The 17,357-nt window shown below is 46.5% G+C and overlaps 1 protein-coding gene and 1 long non-coding RNA gene across 9 annotated transcripts in view; both read left to right on the top strand.

The window, feature by feature from the left end:
• Positions 1-17,357, top strand: part of SCN8A (sodium voltage-gated channel alpha subunit 8) — a 53,968-nt gene that overhangs the window by 11,955 nt on the left and 24,656 nt on the right. For 4 of the 8 annotated variants that reach the window (XM_035308903.1, XM_035308899.1, XM_035308901.1 and 1 more), the window contains 9 exons: positions 4,705-4,823; positions 6,741-6,830; positions 7,037-7,165; positions 9,372-9,463; positions 14,173-14,394; positions 14,857-14,920; positions 15,352-15,493; positions 16,166-16,372; positions 16,940-17,227. In XM_035308903.1, the coding sequence (XP_035164794.1) occupies positions 4,705-4,823; positions 6,741-6,830; positions 7,037-7,165; positions 9,372-9,463; positions 14,173-14,394; positions 14,857-14,920; positions 15,352-15,493; positions 16,166-16,372; positions 16,940-17,227 (1,353 nt within the window). Of the gene's footprint in view, positions 1-4,704; positions 4,824-6,740; positions 6,831-7,036; positions 7,166-9,142; positions 9,235-9,371; positions 9,464-14,172; positions 14,395-14,856; positions 14,921-15,351; positions 15,494-16,165; positions 16,373-16,939; positions 17,228-17,357 lie in introns of all 8 variants that reach the window. The other 4 variants (XM_035308902.1, XM_035308904.1, XM_035308905.1 and 1 more) reach the window with 3 other exon arrangements.
• On the top strand, positions 290-2,348 carry LOC118155575. The gene is made up of 2 exons (XR_004745916.1): positions 290-625; positions 665-2,348. It is a non-coding gene; the product is annotated as an uncharacterized LOC118155575 (long non-coding RNA).

The raw sequence follows: 17,357 nt of genomic DNA, 5'->3' as shown, positions 1-17,357 counted from the left end.
CTTTCTGCCCTAGAAAGTTGCTGATCACTTACTTGCATCCTTTTGCTTGTGCTCTTGAGACCTGGTGCTGGATTTGTCGGAGCTTGTGGCAGGTGCTGAGCAGAATGGGGAGAAACGGGAAGATTCTCCACATGAACGTGTGCCACAGAGCTGAACATCCTCCAGTGCCTGCGTATGCAAGAGGTAAGGATCATCATCCTCTTCTATTTCCACAGGCTTAATTTTTAAGAATTTTTAAAATGTTTTCCCATTTTTCAGAATTAATTTCCACAGGCTTAATTTTTTCAGAATTTTTAAAATGTTTTCCCATTTTTTAAGCCTTTTTTCCTTCTCTTCCAATTATGGCTCGGGCTGTCAGTCCTGCTGAACAGCTCCTCGCCCTGTTCCTACCCATCGAATGTGGCTTTTGCCAGCCTGTGGCTGCTTTCCTCAAGTAACCGCCATCCATTTCACTTGATCCGAGTCTTTCGTGCTCGCTGCAGAACAAGGTGAAGGTTCTCATGCTCCTGTGATTGCTCCGTTTAGGAGGCAGGAGAAGGTCCGTGTGTTTTTTGGGAGTGGAGACCACACATAAGCTTAGGCAGGTTGTTTCCAGTGGAGAAATCAGCCCCAAGTTTGTAGAAAAGTCTGCAGTGGAGAAATCAGCCCCAAGTTTGTAGAAAAGTCTGCGCCTTGCTGGACGTCAGAGGCCGGAGTGGGACTGTCCGAGGTCACCTATAGCTTGCAGATGGGCACCTGAGGATCTTGCTCGTGCGTATGTGCCAATAGAGTGACTTGCAACTTCGTCAAGTCACATGCATCGTTTGGAAGCGGGCCCTCCAGCCCGGAATGTCACCTTGAGGGTGTGTGGAACTGGGAAAATTACAGGGATGGGAAACGTGGGAGAGGCGTGCTTGTCTCCGGCGTGTGCTTCAAGGAGCCTTCGCTCGGGACTCCTGCGAGGTCGGGAGGCTGGCACTGAGCTCCACGCACGTTTCATTGAAGAAAGATGAGGGAAGAAGCAAAAGACTGGGGCCATCTCAAAAGGCAGCCTTTTATTTCCAAAAGCAAAAGCCTTTTCCAGGACTTAGTGTTGAATGGTGGGTTTTCTTCCACTCCTTCTCTCCAGCAGGCTCAAAAGGAATGGGCGAAGGAAGGGGAGCGCTTCGTGGGATCGGAGAATGGCTCAGGTTGGAAGGGACCTTAAAGACCATCCAGGTCCAACCCGCTGCCATGGGTACTGATGCCACGCTCCAGGGCCTCGTCCAACCTGGCCTTTTTCTATTTTGGAGTTCAACCAAGAGATTAAAGCGAGAGCAGAATGTTGCAGATACTTTTTTCCCTCCCCGAGCTTTTCAGTGGCAAAAAAAAAATTATTAATGAAGGGTAATTTTTCCTCCTTTTTGGAGGGTGGGGGTAGAAAAATGTTTTCTGTATTAGAAAGTACACTTTTTGAGCCAAAAGAGCTGTGCAAAATATTTTGTGTTGATATATTAAATTCTGTGTATGCTTCTGTGGCTTACAGGGTGCCAGAATCCCCTGTAAATTCTTCTTGAAATTAGCTGTGTTCAAGCAGTGTGCTCGGGGTGTCGGCAGAACGTCTCTGCTCTCTTTTGCTTAGCACTGGCAGTAAGGCAGTCATCATGTTACCACTGTAGGAATGTGCTTCCATATGTTCATGTGCTGTTCATAAAGCTGTTTTCTTCTTAAATCTTCTGCCCACTCCTCCTCACTTTTCAGCCATTACAGAAATGCTTAATGTAAAACCTGCATGAAGGCAGATTAGTTTAAATCTCCATATCACTGGAATTCTCTTTGCCCTCCCTTGATCAATTCTCTCGTGCTCTCTTCTTTCATGCGCTGTTTTGCAAATTGATTTAGAAAAAAATCTTGACTTATCTTTTGCAATATTACTTCTTTTTCTGAGAAGTATTCAAGGGGTTTTTAAAGCATAGATTCCCAGACAACGTTAAGAAAACTTAAGTGGACAGAGCCCTTTCATGCCTCTGAAACACCAAACTGAGACTTTGAAAGTTCAGCCAGGCTTCATCCCTTACAAGACTGCAGAATGCCTTTTTCCAGGTATTGCCTTTCTCTGAGTTTTAAGCTTTGCCTCAGCAGATCTTAAAAGGGCTTAAGGATGTTCTTGGACCCGAACCAGCGAGCATTTTAAGAGCACGCAGCCATTTTGAAATCGAGTTTTAATATGTCAGCAGCTGAAAGAAGAATGAAGATTTTAAATTGCCAAACGCTTTTTGGCTTTTGTGCCCTTCTTTCTATTAAGAAGGGCAGGCGGAGATTTGCCCAGGACTTTATAAGGTACAGTGGGGAATTGTAGCAGTGGGTCTTGGAACCGCGATAATCGGTGAGCAGACTGGAATGTAGGGCGTTTGTGTTACTGAAGGGCCCGGTTCCGACGGGCTTTACAGAAAGCAGCAAGTCCCACAAGCAGCACGGTGCAAGAAGAGAAAGCTGGGAAGAGCGTGGAAGAGGAAACAAAGAACTGCTGGACGCGAGGTCAGGTAATAGCTGATGGACCGAGCTGGCGAGCAGAACGAGGCGTCCACGTGTCGTAGGCTGTTGCCCTCATGGTCGGACCAGGCAGCTTGTGTTACCACCAGGGAGTGCCAAATTTCAGGCTCCATCCTCGGGGAATGGCTTTCGAAAGCGGCTGTTTCCACGCAACCACGGCAGTGTGCCAAGGCTCGCGGCGCCTGCCCCTCAGTGCCGAGCGGTTTACGTCCGCTTCGCCCGCTCTGCAAGCCTTGCTTGCTCTTCTAGCACGGGTCTGAAGTCTTTGGGTTGGCTTACGTCTGCGGTGCAGCGTGCGCCTGTGTCTGCAGGCGAGGAGAGGTTTCGCTTCTGCCTTGCTGAGCTGAGTCTGGGCAAGTTGGAGCGCTCCCACACCGCGATTTCCCCCTGTAGAAATGGGAACGGACCTTTGCCACCTCCCAAAGGAGGATTTCTGCCTTTATCCAGCTCACCTAGTGCTCCTCTCTGCACAGCCACGCTGCAGATTTCGTTGCTTGAAGGACATCAGAGCGCTGAGAGCTGTGCCGGGCTGGGGCCACAAGCCTGTGAATGCCCCGGTCGCAGGGAGGAACCCCTTCTGCAGCCTTTGTGGAGGCTTAAGAAGATGGAGAGGAGGTTTAAGAAGGAATGGGAGGGGAATCTTGAAAGTTTGTTGTGCTGGGGTCTTAAAGCCAGCAGCCCGTGAGCACTCTGTAATCGGCAACTTTGGAAAACTTACGGCCTTTTATAATATTCCTGCACGTCAAGGTAATCTGTTCATTAATTCTTGATGCTGCAATTTAAGAGCTCTCCAAGGCTGCCTTTAAAGTGCTCTTTGTTGGGAGATGCATTAGTGGTCATGCTAACTAATATTTCTCACTCAGCGCTGAACCACAATCTGATCTTGATTTCCTTTTTTCAAATAATTTACTGCTCACCGGTCTAATTTAGCCAAACGAGCAAAGACGCCTTGTTTCGCTTGCTAGGAGGGAAATGACAAATTTCCGAAGAGCGAAGCCTCCTGGGGAAGCACAGCGACTGCGTTGGCAGAAAGCCCTGGTGGATTCCCCCGTGTTGGACTCTCGGGGCTGTGCCAGGCGGTGGGCTGCTGCCGGGGAGGCGGCTTGCAGCGAGCTCGCTCCGCTCGGCGCCCCCGCGCCCGGCCGCCCGTAATCCCCCATCTCATCCACCCCGCAGCATCCCGCGGAGAAACGGGGAAAATGGTGCCGGGAGGGAAAAAGACTTGAGCTTTTCGGTGCACACAAGTGACTTTTTTTTCTCCCTTCAAGTCGAGTGGTGGGTGCAAGGAGGAGCATGCCGGGACCGAGCGACCGGGGTTCTAATTTTGCATTTCCAGATGGCTGCGTGTGATTCTCCCCGTGCTTTGGGAGCCGCACGCTCAGCTCGTGGGGAGAGAGAAAGCAGCGGGTCTGTATTTTAAGGGTGGTGGAGAGCCGAGATCCATCCTGCCACATGTTGACGTGATTCATGCCGCAAGCTCCGCGTACAGGAGTGAACCTAAACTCGCTAATTAAAGGCAAGGAGAGCGCATGACTGTGACTGGAGTTTGGGCACCGCGATGGAAAATGTTCCAAAGTGCCAGCGAGTGGGAACGCTGGATACGACGGCTAGCTGGCTCCTCGGGTCTGCTGGGGTGGGCCTCAGCCGTTGCCTGTCCCTCTGCTTACCTGTCGATCTCTTTTTGCAGGTGGGGTCTCCCCTAAAACCGGGGTCCCGGCGTAGCGGCTAGCAAGGCGTGGGATGGAGGCACAGGCAGCCCCAGCGCCGTGCCGTGAGGACGGTGGTGCGCACGGGGTTGAAGCCTGGGTTCAGCTGCTGCTCCTGCCCCGCAGTGTGTGATCCGTAGAGGTCTTGGGCCTCGGTGCTCGCCTCTCAGACAGGGCGAGCGCTGCTCCTGCCCCGTGTGATAGAAACGCACGCTCTCGCTTGGGAGATTTTGCCTGGGCTCTGTCGTGGCTGGTAAAATGGGTGCTTTGCAGTAGGATTGTTCGTGGGGTACTGGTAGGTATGTTTTTCCCTAGTGGGACCTTCCTAAAGGAGATCATCATTTAAAAAAGCAGAAAATGGATTTTATTTTTGATTTTTTTTACCATGGAAGTTGTTGGGCTTCTCTTTATACTGTTCACGCTTTGATTTTCATGCATTAACTCTCTCTCTCTTTCTTTCTTTTTCTCTCTCTTTCTTTCTCTGCAGACCTTTGTAGTACTAAACAGAGGGAAAACACTCTTCCGATTTAGTGCCACACCTGCCTTGTACATTTTAAGTCCTTTTAATCTGTTTAGAAGAATAGCTATTAAAATTTTGATACATTCATATCCTTTTTTACTGCTGAGTTCTTTTTGTCTTTGTTGGTTGAAAAATCTCTTGCCTGTTGTCCTATTGCTCAAATCAGACTTTATTTATGAATTACAGTTCTGTGCCTGCTGAAGCCGGATTTGTGTTGAATGAAAAAGCATGGCCGTGTAGACATATCCGATCAAGTAAATGTTTAATTTATATTCCTTGCTAATCTGCACCCATCTGTGTCCATTCGTCCGTCGATACGCAGACATTGATAAGTGTTGGACAGACGGGGATTAGGTTATGCTTCGCATTAAGAGTTGAGTTTAACTAGCTGCTAGAAATGTTAAGTAGCATTAGTAGCTGGAGAAGGAGCCAAAGATACCTTCTATGTAATTAGATGCTGACTAATTTCCTGCTCTTCTGGCATCTCTCAAACTTCCACCTAATGGCAAGGCTCTTCCAAAATGTTCCACTGCTGGGTTTCGGAGCGCTGTGACAGCTTCTGAACCGTCACCTGCACGTGGTATTAAGAGAGGAGGAAAGAAGCAGTGTGTTGGACGAGCTGCTTGGCCCTGTTTGTTTGGGACCCTAAACCAGATCTTATGGAAGCACGTTCATTTGTTGGTTTAGGGACTTCTCAGTACTAACTTCTTGCATCTCAAGAAGGAAGAGCTTTTCCGTCTTCTAATACTTCAAACTCGACTTGGGTGCCGAGGCTGGGAGTGTGTTTTTTGGCTGCTGTTTCCTCTCGTGGATTTCCCTCTCCTCTGGATGTGCTGGGATGCGGCTGCGAGGTGCAGATCTGTGACGTTGGGACAGATTCTGGCAGGGGATCTGGGGCCTTGTTCTAAGAGCCATTTGAGTCCGCTTAAATCATTTCCTGAAGTCAAACAGCTTTGGGTCACACCCTGAACTTCACCATTCTGCTAATAATTCAGTAGTTAAAATCCGATCGAACTTCCAATTCCGAAACTGGGCTGGCCCCACAGTGCTCCTCAGATGGCTTCGTCCGGCACCTTGCACCTGCAGACGTGTCCCGAACACACAGAGGGAGCAGGGAGTTCAGGAGAAGGTACTTCTTGGTCAACATGACCACACGTGAGAAATCTCAGCTTGGGTGTACAAAACTGTGCTGATGAATGATATCAGTGGACATGGAGAAGAGGATGAGCCAGTTTGCCCAAGCTGAGTGTTAATATAAAGGGACAAGGAGTAGCAGCTCTCTGTATTGACGCTTGAGGAGTCAAGAGATTTTATTCCTAGCCACTCCTTCTTCCTCTTTCTCTTAACAGAGTGGTCTGAAAGCCTGTAGCCTTTAAGAGAAAAAAAAAAAAAAAAAAAAGTGTTTGAAATGTTATCATTTTTGCTCCTGCAAATGACCGAATATGCAACAGTGAGAAAGTGAACTGGGAGACTAAAGCAGCTGGCAGGTGGTACAAGGTATGTGAACCTGCCTCTTCCAGCAGGGAATCAGAAACAGCAACTAAAACCCCGTGTCTCAGAAGTACAAATTGATCCGGGCGGTGTGCACGGAAAGTACATGTTTCCTTTCCAGTACACCTTGCAAAGATTCGTAAGATTTTCTCCAAACTAAACCCTAGGTGCAGTGGTTGCAGTGCTCCTGGATGTGTTAGCAGACCCCACGTTTTGATGATACTGCGTAGATGGAGTTGTTTGGGAAGGCCTTTTTATCAAGCCTTGTGATTTTTGAATTGCTAACGCACACGACAAAATAGAAAGTAAAGCGAATGGTGATGTCAGTGTGTACTATTTGTATAGAGTTCTCATCTCCCATGACTGCAGGAAGCATCTTGGCTCTTACGGACAGCACACCGAGAATAGACTGGAAGTCGTTGAGTGCTGGTGTAGTGCAGGGGTCTCTAGGGAGCTGTGAGCTGATGTAAAGAGCCACGCTCGCGTGCCTTTGATCCTTGACTTTGTTCCACAGTATTTAGCATGATCATTATGTGCACTATTTTGACCAACTGTGTATTCATGACTTTTAGTAACCCGCCTGAATGGTCGAAGAATGTGGAGTAAGTAATACTTCTTCTGTTTTTAAGAATTGTGCGGAATGTTGCTTTTTCAGAAATCTGCTCTTACTCATATTTAAGCTAGCATGAATTCAAGTCTTTTATACCCACTTTGTTTAGACAAAGCTGCTTGCAGTTCATCTGTTGTCATGACTAGCTTTACATTTCTACAAACTTCTCAGCGCGGCTCTCTTTATTCCTTTTAACAGGTATACATTCACTGGTATTTATACATTTGAATCACTTGTGAAAATTATTGCAAGAGGTTTCTGTATAGATGGCTTTACTTTCCTACGTGATCCATGGAACTGGCTAGATTTCAGTGTGATCATGATGGCGTAAGTTGCATTTTCAGATTATTTCAGGTATTTGTGGCATACGGGAGGGGATGGGACCGTAGGAAGAGGGTGGGCGTGGAAGGAAAAAATAAACCAAGGAAAGCTTAAGTGAATCCCCAGAAGATTCCTCTGATTTTTCAATAGAAAGCCTGACACAGAGGCAGATCTAAAACACGACTCTGTGGATTTAGCAGCAATGCTGCTGCAAAAAAACGCAATTTTCTAAAACCCGCCTTTGTTAAGAAAAGATTTTATTAATAGTGTCTAAAATTGTAGATCAGCTCATGTGCCAGAGCAGCAGCTGAATCTGTTGAGCATAGGATTAGGAGCCGACCATCTCTAAATTCCAGTCCCTACCACCCCTTCCCTCTGTGGGCTTACATGTTAAAATTTCTTGGGCTGCAACTTGCAGGTCGAACAATTTCTAAGCGGGGTCAGAGAAGGAGACACTTTATTTTGTTTCCTCGTTCTTTTCTCTTGTGCTGGATCAGCTTACGTTGGGCTGAGAACGAGGAGTCCCTGTGGATGCCTGAGCTCCCAGCTGAACCTGGAGATGTGCCCCAGACCGCTGGTGGCAGGGCTTGGTCCTTAGTGCCCTGCCGTGCTGGTCCATCAGTCGTAGTGCTGCTGCTGAGAACCAGGTGTACCGGCAATCGCAGTGGCTGGTGGAAGACATTTTTTCCCCTTCATGTGCTTTGAAATTACACGTGTGCACGTTTGGGCTCCCCCAGTCAGTGATGGCCAATGAAGACTCAAAGACCGTGGAGGAAGGCTCAGGAGCTCGGTTTTCAAGGGTTCCGAGCACTTGAATTGGATTAAAATGTTTTAATCATACAAAATGCCACGGCCCTGCTTTGGCTGCGTTCTGCAGCTTAGGTTGGGGATTTTCCTGAGTGTTTGCCCTTTGAGCTGTGCATTTTGGTTACGTGCAAAGAGTTGGATGTTGGACGCAAGAGGCAAAGAACCCACAACTCACTGACGTCGTAGTTTCCCTTTTGGATCTGCCAAGCCCAGAGTAAACGTCCCTTTGTGGGGCAGGCTCCCAGCTCTCTGCACATAGCTTGAATTTGCTGTGAGTTGGTTACTTCCTTTCTGAAGCAATTAACAGCATGCAATTAACAGCAAGTAACAGCATGCTGGCTTTAAAAGGCCCACTCATCAATACGAAATAAATCTGCTAAAACTTGAGCTGATCTAACTATATAACCCCTTTATTTCCACTGAGGTCGCTTTGCTGTAGGAGAGTTTGGCCCTGGAAACATCAAATCAAATTATTTTTTTTTTTTGTGCCAAGGCCTAGAGCAAGCCTGTGTGGTTTAAATCCCAGTAACAGAGTCCAAGTTTTTTTGGAAACTCTTGTGGTGGCCTTCCTGCACCAGCAGGACTTTTGAGTGTCGCGCACTGCTTTACGTTTTCGTACCCTGCTTCTCGCCAGACAGCACAGAGGAAATATTCTCGTCTAAGTTGTGACAAATCAAACTGTTAACCTTGCACTAAGCCTCTTACCCTCTGTGTATCTCAGGTTTATCCCTCCGTAAAATGGGGATAATCAGAGCTACCTGTGGCTCACAAACAGGTGCTAAAGCGTAACGGATTAAAATGGAGGCTGCTAAGCAAAGCGAAGGGTGGCGATGCTTTATTAAAAACGTGAAGGAAAGTGAAGCGAATATACCTGAAACCATTGAACGGAGGTGATGTCACCAGGACTCTGGGCATGTTGGACAGTTTTACGTTTACCTTCTTCTGTAGAGTTAGCCTTAAATGTTCATGCCCTGCCTAGGCAAGAATGCAAATGTCTAACCATGTACCTGGACAAGTGCGGAGAGACTTAAACTGTGTTTTGGCTTTGAAATTTTCTCTCTTTTAAATGCGGATTCTAAAGCGTTTGTAAATTACAAACTGTTTCCTACAAGCAGACAGCTATATGAAAGGGAAGGTGACCCCAATGGTGCCATTAACTCTGGTTTAATTCTGCAGGTATATAACAGAGTTTGTAAACCTAGGCAATGTTTCAGCTCTGCGCACTTTCAGGGTTCTGAGAGCTTTGAAAACTATTTCTGTAATTCCAGGTAAGGCGGCCTCCGGTTGGTGTTAGCTGTTGGGTACAGGCCCCTGTGAGTGATGTATTGCTTTGTCTGTAGTTGTTGTTTTTTTTTGGTGTGTGTATTGTCATTGTGTTTTTTGTGTGTGACCTCCCTCATTGCAGATATGTCACAGAGTTTGTGGACCTTGGGAATGTCTCAGCATTGAGAACTTTCAGAGTTCTCCGAGCTTTGAAAACTATCTCTGTTATTCCAGGTGAGAACCATTAAGCATTAAAGGCTGGTCTTGCATTTATCTCTCTTCGATATCTCCCCCCTCGTCCTGCATTGCTTATTTCTCAGAAATGGCACTGGGAAATTTTTGATGGGCTTTGCAGTCTGCATAAACGGAATGGTTTGAAATTAAGGCTTCATTATTGGACAAGCAGTCTGCTGTTCCGTACGTCTTTATCCCTGTGTACATACGTGGCTGTCCAATCTCTGAAATGAAAGCCAGACCAAAAGTTCAAAATGAGTAAAAATCGGGCGCTCCCTTCGTCCTCAAGCTGAACAGTTCCTCACTGAGCGAGTCATCCCATTCACAGCACCCTTTCTAGGGTTAGTTTAGGAATAAGTTTGTGAAGCAAGCAGGCGAAACCCGAGCAAGATTTTTTCTGCGTGAGGCTACTCCAGGTACTGGCAGTCAGGTGGGATCTGGGGCAGGTTGTCTTACACAGAACAGCAATAAGCTTGCTGCCCCAGGTGCAGAAAGGGTGGCTGTGCCGTTTTGAGACAGACGAAGCTAACCCGAGCGTTGGCGTTAGCAGCTTTTACATTTGTATCTTGTAACAGAACTGGCTGCCAGCTCTTCATGCAGTCATACGTGGCCCAAACCGCCGTCTGAGCTTTCATTGAGCCAGAGGTCCTAATTCACAGACTTGCCCATTTGACATGCCACCCCCAGGGCTGGGCTTGGCAGGACTGGCACTTACACGGCTCCTCCTGGGCTCCAGCCCAGCCCGAGTGTCAGAGGGTGAGCACAGACCCTTTGTTAAGAGACCACGGAGGCATCGTGGACTGAGAGTGATTAGAAGTCCTCATGTAGGAGGTGCTCGGGGCTTGGTAGGTTCTTGTGCAGATGGTTTCTGGAAGTGTCCCTCATTTTAAAGTCAAGCTTAGGACTTGGTTCTTGCGGGCGCTGAAGCACCTGTAATTTCCCAGCTTTTAGAGGTGCTTGAACTGTCTCACAATAGGCACCGTAAACAATCTCTGATAAGTTTTGCTCTTCTGTTTTTATGCATTCTGTTTCCTAATGCATTAACTGATCAAGGTTCTTTGCTTTCTCAGGATGCATCTTCATGTATCTTTGCCAGAAAATGAACTGCAGAACTGTAGGGGCCCATCACTTTTATCCCCATTCCAGACTGCTAAACCCATCAGATGTCCGTGGCTGTTGTGCATGATGCTCTTAAGTGGCACCTGCTTTTCTTGCACCGAATGAGAGAATGCTAGAATAATGTTCTTACCTTCCTTAATGTCTGGCAGTGCACATACAAAGAGCTAAAGGTATTTTGGTAATTGCTGTTAGCAGTGCACTAGATGGATCTGAAGCGTGGCTGCGATTCTGTCAGCCTGCTGCAGGTATTGACTGTCTTGCTTGAAGAAAAGCATCGATGTTACAATAAGTTTCGTATGTGTTTTGCTTTCATAATCAGAGGAAAGTGAAGGTGATGCAACTTTAATGAGCTGGTTACTAAGTGTGCAACAGCATGCCTCGTCTTCCTATGGAAAGGAGCAGAACAGTTTTGTATCATTCCCTCCATCCTACTCGAAACGAATGGAATTTTCCTTTTATTTCAAAAGACAACAAGGGCTGGGGGGACCTGAGCCCTTCTTCTTAGCTCAGTGCAGCCATGCTTTTCGCTAAGAGGACGATTTGCTGCACCCAGCTCGGGGGATCCCTGTCTGAGCGTTGGATGCGCTGAATTAACCCGTGGCTAGAACTGCAAGCAGCAGAACTCTGGTTGTGTGTGAGTTGGGTGCTGGGATGGGGTTGCCCCAGCTGTGGTTCTGCAGCACGTAGGTAGAGTACAGCCACGTTCCCCGCTTGCTTTTATGCCTAATGATAGGAGGAATGTAAAGTATTTGTGCAATTAACCTTTTGGGTTGTTCAATATGAAATTAGGCTTATCTAGTCCAAGAGAAGTGATTTTTAGAATATTCTTAGAAAATCTAAAGGGGTTCCCCTTCTGCTTCAGTGTCTGCGAAGGAATGGGAATTTTAACACTGTGCTGAGCTAATGAGAAAATAATCTGATTGTTATGACAAGTGCTAACTATGTCTTCTGCCAATAATTGGAATCGTCCTCAGTGTGTTTTTTAGACAAGATAAAAGTAGGAAATCCTACAAGAACATTTTGGGACTCCAGATCAAATGTGTGCAGGTGGAGGGTCTGTGTGGCACCCCAGAACCGAAATACCAAAATATCGCTTTCACCTTACGGCTTGACAGACCGTATTAACCCACGGGGGCCTAAAGACAGCTTTTTATTGGCACTCACCTTGTTGGCAATGGCATTACCGGTGCCATCGGTCGCCGCGCGGTGTCAGCCCGTGCCGCGTCCCACGTGGAATCGCACCCCCAGCTTTCGCCGTAGGTGAAGGCGATTGCTTCAGCTGGCAGTTTCGAGGCTGTTTCGTCCTGGGAGCGGCTGGGGAGCTCTCCTGCTGCCGATTTACCCTCTCTGTTCAAAGCCACGATCCCTTTTTGTGCCTGCGGGGGAGCAGCACACCAACCAGAGGCACAAATGCCGGTGTGAATGGCTGCATGTGCAGAGCGGAGCGTGTCGGAGCGATGGGGATGAGCATGCAAACGAGTGCCGTGATGGTTATTTGGCTGCCAGGCCTAACAGCAAAAAGCCTGCTTCGTGTTTGAGTCGGGCTTTGGCAGTGATCTAAATGTTCTGAAGGAAACGAGATGTTTTTTTTAAAATGATTCCTCCCTAATAATTCCTTTTTGCTTATGTATTTTTGAATCTTTCTGTTCTGATATGGAGCAAACCTCTGGGGGTATGGAAGCGTTTCTTGTCCAAGGTTTATTGCAGCGTGCTTGGGTGGCCTTGGACAGAGACGTGGATGTGATCTACCCCTGCATTCCTGGCTCTGTTTTTTTTTTTTTTCCATTTTTTCCCCTTTATTTTATTACATTTTTTAAATTTCCATAGTGGGTCCTTTAAGCAGCCAGTTGTTCAGCAGGCTATTTGGGCAGTTTGATGCGATCCAGAGCAGCCTTTCAAGACTCGAATACTTGCTTGAACCTAAAACCACTCGTGCTGTTTGGATCTTTAAATACTCCAGAAAGGAAACTTCCCCAGCAGTGCAATCTTGGCTAATAGCAGCGATACGAACAGGAAAGCACTGGTAGGTGAGGGCAGGGCAAAGGTGCCAGGCCCCGCAGAGGATGGATGCTTTGGGAATATAAAAACCAGTAAAGTTTGGAGTAGATTTGAGTAAGAGAAATAAGTGTAAAGCAGAACACATGACAGCTCATTGAAATGCCTTTTCTTACTGTGAATGAAAGGATGGGAGGATCTAATTAAAAAGGAAAAAAAAAGAAAAAAGAGAAAATAGTGTTGTGGTAGTGCCTGGCCTGTGGCGGTGTCTCCTGCCAGATCTCCCTGTTCTGGATTTCCAGCAGACTTTGATGGGAGGTGTTCCTTTTATATATATATATATATATATATGTGAGAACTAATAGCAGAGCTCGAAATAAATTCAGGGATTGGTTTCATGAGTGTGTGCTGCTGAGTTGAATTCAGGCATCGGAGAGAATCTTTAGGTTTTAGTAAACGTAGCTCCATCAGGGAGGTAATTGGCCTGTCTCACAGAAATGAGAATTTGGGTATTCTCTAAAGGAGCTGTCGTCAGAATTGTATTTTGACCTCATTTTACTGAATTTGTCTTGCTGAAAACATGGCTTTGCTCTTTGCCTTAAGTGAAGGTGGTGGAAGCTTTTTTACTGTATTTGCTGAAGCCCGAAATGAATTTGAGCAGAGAGGCAGGTAGGTGTACAGTGAGGTGGATGATTATCTGGGAATTGCCAAGGGAAGGGAAAGGAAGGGAGGGGATTGTTCCCAAGCTTTGTATAAAAATCCTGGAAAAGGTTAGTCCTTTAACTCCCTCCTCCAGCATCCTTCGGTACTCAGTTACAAGTGCCCGGCATCGCAGCAGCCAAGCAAAGGGCTGTATTGTTCCTGCAACCCAAAATATTGCTTGTTTAAATCAGTCTTCCAAAAGGGTTATGCTGCTCAAGAACGTGTCCGGGCTCATGGATGGTTCCCCAGACCGGATGGTTTGGAAAAGCGGCAGGATTGGGTCATCTTGGCTTACTCCTGTGCTCGCTTTTGGTATTGAGCCTTGCCCCGAGAGCTTTGGGGGACCTCCAGGAGCCTGAATGAAACCCTGCCCACCTGGCTGCGACAAAACCCTGCTCTCAGTGAGAGGTTCAACTCCTGCAAGCAGAGAAAGGCTGAGACGGTTTAGTTAGGCAGGAAGAAGTTCAGATGTAGGCAGTTTGAAAGGCATTTGATCCCTCTAAGTTGTCAGTTTGTGCCCATAAGGCTGGAAGCGTGGCTACGGAGGGTTTGTAGCAGCACACCTTAATTCGCATTTTTTAGACGAACCCAGCCTCCTCTTCGCATCCTCTCATGCAAAACTGGGATGTTCTCAGGGATGAGCTTGGTGCTTCGGTTTTTTGACCTGAGTGGTGAACCCACAGCTGGCGTTGGGATGGGGTCGCCCACTGCCTTCGTGGTGCTGTGAGAAAACCTCCAGGCACTCCAGAACCCGCGTTGGGTTCCGGGAACCCGACCCTATAAAAGCAACATCCTTTGCCCTCACGTAGGTGTAAGGTACTGTACGTATTTGAATTTTCAATGCCTTTTTTGTTCTACAGGAGTGATTTCTAGTCTTGTTTTCTTCTCCGCAGGCTTGAAGACCATTGTGGGTGCCCTAATTCAGTCTGTGAAGAAGCTGTCAGATGTAATGATCTTGACAGTGTTTTGTCTCAGTGTCTTTGCTCTGATCGGGTTGCAGCTGTTTATGGGCAATTTGAGGAACAAGTGTGTGATATGGCCAATTAATGTGAATGAGACGTTCCTGGATAACGGCTCCAGGGGCTTTGACTGGGAGGAATACACCAACAATATGTGTAGGTATTTCTGCAGTGATACTCCCTAAAACCTTCTTACTTGACTTAATGCTGCCGACCGGGATTTCTGACGCGTGCTGTGCCCGGCTTTGCGCAATAAAACCCCCTTGCTCGGATATTGTTCCATCTCGAGAAGCCTGACCTTGTTCAGGTGTTACTAGTCAGGTTCATCCTTTTAAAAAGTATGGGCTGTGCTCTTTTAGCTAAATAAGGATTTTGTCCAAAATGCTCTTATTTTTTTTTCCTGCTTTGATTCCAATTGAAAATGGGTTTTTAATATGGTAAAAAGGAAGTCGTTCTGCCCATGTGAATCCCTGGGCTGAATATCATGTTTACTGGTAAATTATTTACCAGTAGGGGATCTAGAAGACTTGAGTTAAGGTTTCTATAGTGCGATAGTATGCTAAAGCCTCTAACTCCATGCGTGTGTGCACGTAATCTTTTCTTTTTCATCTTCTTCAGCAAATTTTTACATAATTCCTGGTGCCCCTGATCCTTTGCTCTGTGGTAACAGCTCAGATGCAGGGTGAGTGTTGAGCTTTGTTAAAAGTGATGACTAATTACCGTTGATGTCTGCTAATGATGACAAAACCTTTGGAATATTTCCTGTTGCTTCCTTTGTTGGTTCTGGTGTTATTTCAAATGTAAAAGGCTTCCCATTTCTTAATCTAATTGTTAATCCATTGTTGCTGTCTGTTGCACTAATACGATGTGAGCTGGCATTTTTCTTGTCACCCCAGGAGGCTGATCCATGTAATGATGATTTCTAGTGGCATGATTTCCATTTGAATCCAATCATAAAAATCGATGGAGAAGTAGGGGCTGGAGGTTCAGAAATGGAAACTTTCCTTGTGCTATTGTCTCTAATTGGTTAGCCCGGTTAACGTGCCTGTGATTAATTTGCCCTATCCCTTTTACCGTATTGATGCCCTGAAACCACTTCCATCTTCTTTACAGTCAATGTCCAGAGGGCTACACATGCATGAAAGCAGGACGGAACCCAAACTATGGTTACACAAGCTTTGACACGTTCAGCTGGGCTTTTCTGGCTTTGTTTCGCCTTATGACTCAGGACTTTTGGGAAAACTTGTATCAATTAGTAAGTAAACACGTTGCTTCGGTGTTGCACAACCTGAGAATTTGGGGACAGAGAATGTGACAAGCCGCGTTTACTTCCTAGCTTCTGAAAGAGAAGTACAGCTGCAGAATTAGACCGTGGGTTTTGAGAAGGGAAGGGATGTTACCTGAAAGCGCGTGTTGCACTTTTAAGTCCAGAAGGGATTGTAGGTCTGCAGCGTGCGCACAGCTGAGCTGTGAATTAATTCTGGAAGAAGCTGACTGCGCGCTGCAGAAGCTCAGCTCTGCTCACAGGAGGTGTTCAGGCGCTTTGGAGGGCAAAGTGTTTCCTTGTAACCTGAGAGTGGCTTGGGCCCCTTGCTGAAATGGCTTTTTTAACAGTTTGTTTTGTTTTGGAGAAGGCCAGGCATTGAGTTTCACACTGTACTTCTGAATTCTTTTCAGTTTGCATCCGTTGGATGTTCCCTTAAGAGAAGAAGAGGGATGTCACCTTTTGTGTTTACGGCTAATGAATGTGCAGTGTCTTAGTGCTTTGCAGTGGAAGTGCTGAGATCCTAAATACCCAGCACTGCTGTATTTTCTTAGAAGTATTCGGGTCAAGAAGCATTAGATCAGCTTGCATTTCAGGTGTCACTCTAGAAATTGCTTTCCCCTTTCCTTTTCCATTCCCTCTACCATTCTCTTCTACTTCTAGACCTTACGAGCAGCAGGAAAAACCTACATGATCTTCTTCGTCTTGGTGATCTTTGTGGGGTCGTTCTACCTGGTAAATCTAATTTTGGCTGTGGTAGCTATGGCTTATGAAGAGCAGAACCAGGCCACGTTGGAGGAGGCAGAGCAGAAAGAGGCAGAATTTAAGGCCATGTTAGAACAACTGAAAAAGCAGCAGGAAGAAGCACAGGTGAGTGTTTGTTTGTTTGTTTAATGCATTTACATATTTTTAGCTTTATTTGCCTGCTGTTGCAGAGCAATGATGTATAATCAAAAATGCAATGGTGCCATGGCAGGCTTTCCCTGGCACCTCATGCTCTGCGGTCTGGGGTTGACGCTGTTCACCGGCTCTCCTGGCTGCTGCTGTTTTTTTCCAAATGTGTACAAGCTTGCCATGTTTATTTTGGATAGGAGAACTGGCTTATATTAAGGAGTTTAGAAACATTCTTGGGGTTTCTAGTCAAGTGTGGGAATTCCTTTGCAAGTCAGGTAAGTATTTCTTTGTTGATCCTTTACCAAATGCTTATAAACCTAACCGAGGGACTGAGAGGAATTCTACTACTTGCAGAAGGGGACTATAAAAATGTTTCCAAGTCCTGGCTGCAAGGTCCTTCCAAGGGAAAGAATAAACATCTCAGTCCTGTCCTAAAGTCTTGTGCTTCCATGTGTTAAGGCACGCGCTTTCTTAAAGCAGAAATGGAGTATTGCTTAAGTTAAGTTCTGATTTATTTTCCTGTTCTCTTGCCTTCATCTTCAGGCTGCTGCTATGGTCACTTCAGCAGGGACAGTCTCTGAGGATGCTGTGGAAGATGATGGTGGGGGGAGGATGTCTCGAAGTTCCTCGGAGATTTCCAAAGTCAGTTCCAAGAGTGCCAAGGAGCGTCGAAACCGGAGGAAAAAAAGGAAGGACAAAGAGCTGTCGGAAGGAGAGGAGAAGGGTGACGCTGAAAAGGTGTTCAAGTCTGAATCGGAGGATGGCATGAGAAGGAAAGCGTTCAGGCTACCCGATAACAGGATAGGAAGGAAATTTTCCATCATGAACCAGGTAGTTTTCATTTCCTTCCTTAATGTTTACGTTTATTTATAGTCAGGATAATATTCTGTTTAGATCCTGATTAATGTGTCCGAGGAATCTGCTCACCCATTTAAACTTGCAGTGGATCAGGAAGACACTT

The sequence above is a fragment of the Oxyura jamaicensis genome, chromosome 33, assembly GCF_011077185.1.
Source record: "Oxyura jamaicensis isolate SHBP4307 breed ruddy duck chromosome 33, BPBGC_Ojam_1.0, whole genome shotgun sequence".
Classification (NCBI taxonomy): Eukaryota; Metazoa; Chordata; class Aves; order Anseriformes; family Anatidae; genus Oxyura; species Oxyura jamaicensis.
Note: the sequence above shows the minus strand (reverse complement) of the source record. Positions and strands in the feature narration are given on the sequence as shown.